The sequence below is a fragment of the Vicugna pacos genome, chromosome 23 (assembly GCF_048564905.1).
Source record: "Vicugna pacos chromosome 23, VicPac4, whole genome shotgun sequence".
NCBI classification, from domain to species: Eukaryota; Metazoa; Chordata; class Mammalia; order Artiodactyla; family Camelidae; genus Vicugna; species Vicugna pacos.
Genome location: NC_133009.1, coordinates 37,670,167 through 37,676,166, shown reverse-complemented (window position 1 = coordinate 37,676,166; position 6,000 = coordinate 37,670,167). Strand labels below are relative to the sequence as shown.

General features: G+C 62.7%; 1 protein-coding gene across 1 annotated transcript in view; it reads right to left on the bottom strand.

Annotated features, from left to right (window-relative positions):
* Window positions 1-736: 736 nt before the first annotated feature.
* The window catches only part of IGFN1 (immunoglobulin like and fibronectin type III domain containing 1), a 29,953-nt gene continuing 24,689 nt past the window's right edge, over window positions 737-6,000 (bottom strand). Inside the window, 6 exon segments of the mRNA XM_072948254.1 lie at window positions 737-1,100; window positions 1,876-2,202; window positions 2,811-3,036; window positions 3,038-3,129; window positions 3,757-3,952; window positions 5,389-5,477. Coding sequence (XP_072804355.1) covers window positions 1,087-1,100; window positions 1,876-2,202; window positions 2,811-3,036; window positions 3,038-3,129; window positions 3,757-3,952; window positions 5,389-5,477 — 944 coding nt within the window. The 3' untranslated portion in view covers window positions 737-1,086.

Here is a 6,000-nt window from a genome sequence, read left to right as displayed (position 1 = left end):
CCGGCAGAGGGAGTGAGAACAGACTTGCTCCAGCTCAGTGGGGGCAGGGAGTAGGGGGGCTCCAGGCCTCAAAGCTGACACACTGGGGAGCTGCGCTCCGCCTTCCCCCTTCCCCCTTCCCTGTGGCCCTGGGGACCGAAGTATCTCCTAGGAGCCTGGGAGGCTCAGGGGCCAGGCCGTGAGGAGGAATTCGGACCAGAGCTTCTGGCAGTGGTGGTGGGCCCCACAGAGGTCCTTCACTGGAAAGGGAGGCATCCCGAACCGTCTGTGACACAGGGCCCGCCCGTGACACGGGGCAGCGGGGCTGTGGAGGGCGAGGGGGCCCACAGAGCCCTGAGTAAGGGCCGAATCCCCACACACCTGCTGGGCCCACAGCGCCAGCCCCACCAAGGGAAGCCTCCGGCTGGGCCCCACGGAATTCCTGCCAGACACAGGTGTGCTGGGGGCGCCGGGCGAGGACTCAGGACTGCAGATCCCCTCAGCTTCCCCACCCAGGGAACTGACTGCGCAGGCCTGGGCTGCAGAGGAAGAGCCCACTTCCACCCAGCTCTCCGCCGAGACGGAACCGACCCACCCTCCCAGCGGGAGCTGGTGCAAAGGCCCTTTCCTCCAGCGACTAACCCCAGATTGACACGCGATGATTTGCTGGAAGCGGCCAATGCTTTAATGAGGAGAAGCGCGGAGAGCAGCCTTCCCACACAGGCCCCGCCCTCACCCCACCCCCGCTGTGGTCACGCTGGCCCAGTCCTCCCCACCCTCCCTTCGGGGCCCAGCCTGGGGAGACCAGGACTCGGCCTCCTTCCTGCAGACACACCCCGGCCCACTGGAGCCCCCAAGCGGGAGGTTCGCTGCCGTTCGGCTCAGTGACAGCCCAGGGCTGGGACACTGAGTGTCCCCTCCTTCTTTCTCTTCCCCAAAACTCCGTGCCCTCCTGGCGTGGCTTCCCCAGGAGCCCCTGACTCCGGTCTCCCTGGGGCTCTGGGAACTCCAGCGTCCTCCATCCTTTCAGCGTGGTGTCAGGAGTGATGTTTCAGAGATCTTCAGGGGCTGCAGGGCTGAGCGAGGCCATCGCAGGGGGAGGCGGGGCTAGGGGTTAGATTCTGCAAAGATACAGAGCAAAGGTCAATGTGACACTGCAGGGGTCAGGTGGGCTGGGGGTAGGGTGGGGGTGGCTTGACCATCCAGGGTGTTCAGATCCATCCACGGCCACCACGTGCTCTCCATCTCCAGACAAGGTTCTTCCCTGTCCCCTCAGGCAACCCAGACCATCCCTAACACCAGGTTTGCTCATGGGCTGGGCACTTTGGATGCCCCAGAGAGACAAGATGTTCCTTCCAGGGCTGAAAGGGCCATTTCTGCACCAAGGTCAATTCTGAATCTTTTAAAATGTTTAGGACTTTTCCTTAAGTGTAAGTTGTTATTGGGGGGAAATGTTACCTTATTAACATATGCAATTTGCTTTCCTGAAAAGGGGACCACCAGTGAGAGAACCAAGGTGGCTGTGGGGCACTAGGTGTCTGTCTCTGGGCGTAGTTACGAGCTTTAATGCAGAAAAGCCTCTTGTCTCCCACTTGAACTGGGCGGCAAGGCCGCACGGGGAAGCTTAGCTGGGGGACACGGAGCCCTTGAGCCAAGAGCTGCTCACCAGTGATCTGTCACTGGGCTGTACAGACGGGCAAGCCAAGGCCCCTCTGGGACAGAGGTTACATAACAGAGTCCGCGGAGAGCCAGGCGGAGGTCCCTGCTGTTCCGATCCCAGCCCATCACTCTAGAGGGGACGGGTCCCTAGATGGCTCCCGGAAGGCAGGCCGGGCTGCTCCTGGGGCTCCCCTCCCCCTCCCCCAGCCGGCTCGCCCCTGCGAGGCAGCACCTCACCTACAACGATGAGCTTGGCGGTGCTGACAGCCTGGCCCAGAGGGTTCTCGGCCACCGCCTTGTACTCGCCGCTGTCCGCAGCGGAGACGCTGGGGATGACCAGGGAGCAGACGCCCAGCACGTCGGTGCTGTACACGGTGGGGCTCCCTGCCAGGCTCTGGTCGTTCTTGAACCAGGTGACGCGGGGCCGGGGCCAGCCCTGCACGGCGCAGGTCATGCAGCACTCGCAGCCCAGGGGCAGCAGGTGGGTCCGCAGGCCCACCAGGAAGCGGGGCTTCTGGCTCAGGTCTGGCTCGCGGTAGCTGGGAACCTTCACCGTGAACTTGTCTGCGGGGGAGACGGCAGGGAGGAAGGTCAGAAGCTGAGAAGGTGCGTCCGGGCGGGACGCTGCTGGTAGACGCGGGCACTGCCTGGGCCTCCCACCACGTCTCACCCGCAAACGTGTCCCCCAAGGCTGCTCAACCCATTTTTTCCCCTTTTCTTAAAATACATTTTGAATTTTTTTTCCTGTACTACAAGCTAACACATATTCACTGTGGACACATTCGGAACAGACAGGAAATCAGGAGGAGGAATCGAAGCCAAGCACAATCTAACCGCCCACCGACAACCACGACTAACATTTCGGGGTGGAACCTTGCAGACATTTCTACATTTTGGAAAAGTGAAATCGTGCCTCTGGTTTTACGACCTGCTTTTTCTGGTGACTGCTCTCAAGTTCTGCATCTGTTCTACGGGAAAAGACTTTTTGGAGAAATACTAACTTCTCTCCACCTGCCGCTGGCTTGAGAGGCCACCCAAGTCCCGCAGACACACGGGCCCTGGGCGCTCTCCCGGCGGAGGCCCACCGCGCGCGGGGGACGCCGGCGGGTGGGCGGGCCCCGGGGATGGGGTGGGAAGAGCGAGGGGCCGCCCCCCACCCCCGCCCTCCGCGCCGCGCTCACCTGGCGGCGGCCGCGGGACGACCCAGGGCTGGCGCGTGTCCGAGGGCTCGCTGGCGCCCAGCTCGTTGCTGGCCACCACGCGGAAGTGGTACTCGTGGCCCGGGACGAGGTCCACCAGGGTGAAGCGGCAGGTGTGCAGGCGCTCGGCCACGGGGCGCCAGCGCGCGTCGGCCGACGAGCGCAGCAGCACGGAATAGTGCAGCGGCGCGGCCCCCCGCCTCCGCCTCGTCGGGGGACGGCGCCCACTCGGCCGTCACCGAGCCCAGCGCGCCGGCCCGCAGGACGATGGGCCCCGGCGGCCGCGGGCGCGCTGCGGGCACAGAGGGGGGCGGGCTGGGGCGGCAGCGCACGCGACCGCGCAGGCCCCCGCCTGGCCCAGCCGGGGTCCCCGAGGCCCGCCGCGGTCCCGCGTCTCCCAGGGCTCTGGAGATGCGGCCTTGCCAGGCAGGCGGCCAGAGCCAGAGAGAGCCGGGCCAGGGGCCTGCGGCTACCGCTGGAGGATGGGAAACCTCCCAAAAGACTAATTTTCATTCACTTTGGCTCCTAAGTTCGATGCCCCAGGACAAGGACAGAGTGGGGGCTTTCGGAAGACCAGGTGGTGGTCCTCATTTCTGAGTTCGAGAAACCCCTCCGGGGCGGGGGCTGGGAGACACCACCTGCACCCCGGGTGAGGACCACAGACCGTTCTCCCCACTGCTGTCTCAAGCGATGTGGTGGTGGTGACCATCTGCACTCACTGACCCCAAGTGAGGAACAAGTGGAGTCCGAGGAGGGCGTGGGGCAGAGCAGTGATCCCCTGGACTCTCCCTGGGCCCTCCTCCTTCCTCCCTTCAGGCACACAGGAAGGGCACTCCCAGGCCGGGTGGACCGCTGAGACCTGTGGCCGGCCCCGGCGGTGGCCCGGCCAGTGTCCAGCCCCAGCCCAGACCTGCCTCACCTGCCACCGTGAGGCGGAAGCTGTAGGTGGCCTCCTCCCCCCGCAGGCTCCTCAGTACCACAGTGTAGAGGCCACTGTCTGTGAGGCTGGCCACGGGGACCAGGAGCTGGGTGAGGCCGTCCTTGGTGGAGGTCACGCTTCTTTTAGGCAAGGGCAAGCCATCCTTTAGCCAGGTCACCTCCGGCAAGGGGTCGGCCTGGGAAACGGGGGAGGGAGGGGTGAGGAGGGGAGTTTGAGCTGGGTGAGGTGTAAGTGAGAACAGAGCGTTCAGGGAGGAGGTGATCTGGCAGAGCCCTGGGTGGGGGGGTGGGGAGGGGGTGCCTGTTCAGAGAAAAGCTGGCGGACAGGTGGGCATGGTTGGGTGGCAGGATAGGGGAGGCCGCTGGACAGGGGTGTTGGCAACAATGTTAAGGGCCCCGCATGTCACATACAGACGTCTGGATTCCCCCTCTGAGCCATGAGCTGCTGTTGTAAGGTTGGAACAGGAAGTCAGAGTCAGATCTAGATTCACATGGCGAGGGTTGGGGGCTGAGGACCTGATGGGAGTGGGGACAACTCATGGGGCGGGAGTGGGGACCAGCCCGGTGCCCAGGCTCAAGTAGGGATGGCCTGGGGCCCCTGCAGTAGTCCAGGCAGGAGAGTGTGGCGGCCTGACCCTGACCAGGGTTGGGGGCCAGTCCAGCTGCCTGATGTCTGTGCCACCAACTCCCATGAGACCCTCAGCACTGGGCACACTAGTCCCATGGGGATGGTGACGGTGACTTACCCACAGGATTGTCTGAGGACTCAAGAAGTTACCAATATATGGGGAACACAGAGAACAGGGCCCGAGACAGAGCAAATGCTCGGTGTGTCTTAAATATTTTTGTCATAATGACCATCGGCATGTTTATGGTCTAATATTTAAGGACATGTAATTTAGGGGTAGATCTGGGTGTGCTTCTGGCTCTGCCACCTATGAGCTTCCTGGACAGATGTTGATGATGCTGGTGGTGGAGATTCTAACAACAGCAGTAATAGTAACGATGGTGGGTAAGACGCATGGCCACTTGCCATCTGCCCAGCACTGTTTATGTGCTTTCAAGTTTTAATTCCGTGAATCCTCAGAACAAGCCTTTGAGATAAGTTACTATTATTACCCCCATTTGATAGACGAGGATGTCGGAACACAGAGAGGTTAAGATACTTGTCCAAAGACACACAGCTTGTGAGTGTGACATCAGAGTTTGAATCCAGGCCACCTGTGCGTCTCACCACACGCTGGGCTGCTCTACTACACGTACAGAGACCGGTGGCGCTGCCTGAGGACTCTCCTGAGCCAGACACAGGCCAGGTGTGCGCACAACATGCACCCTGAAGTCCAAGGGCATTGCCCCAGCCCCTGGGGGCCAAGGTTTAGAGGTGCAGTACTGGAGGCTACCACCAGAGGGAGTCACAGATGCCAGCAGAATGGCTGCCCAGCGGCCAGGGGAGGGCTGCCCCTGCCCGGAGGACTCCCTCCTCCCTTCCTCACCTGCCTGATTTCCAGTACAAGCCCAGGTCACTGACTCGGGGCCAGAGGGAACCAACCGGGAAGAAAGGAGAACCACACAGCTGAGTCGGCCCCCACTCCAGCCCACTAGGTGTGCTCACCTCAAAGTAGACAGGCACGCGAACAGTGTCCCCAGCTCTGACCGTCATCGAGTCCTTCATGGTGGCGTCCATGAGGAACTTGGGACAGACTGAAACACGCAGGACGGCTCATCACCTCCTGGTGCAGGTGAGCCCCAGCCCCCGGTCACCAACCAGGCAGGGCTGGAGGGGGCGCCCAGCCAGCCTGGTGATGATGGACGGGGGCCCTGTGGGAACTGGAGAGGGGGCTGGAGGGGACCGCGGGGAGCTGAGCGCAGGAGTGGGAGGGGTCCAAGAAGGAGCAGGTCAGGGAGAGCCTCGCGTCAGGCCGGAGCAGAGGAGGACGGTGCGAAACCAGGCCAACTCTTGCACTTGGTGGGTGAGGCAACTACCCATGGGACCCCTGGAGTCAGGGGCAGAGCCAGAACCAGGCTCCAGGCTCTGGACAGCAGAGCAGGGAGAGCTTCACTGCAGGTATGTCTCCCCCGCGTGACGCAGGGACAACTGGGGTCTGTTAGGATGGCCCAGTGTCAGCTTGGCCAAACACAGGGTAGCTGTTCCAGCAATGAGGGCCCCAGAGCAAGGGCAGCCCCCCTCCCAGTGACAGGGCTGTGGCGCCTTCTGCTCTGGCCT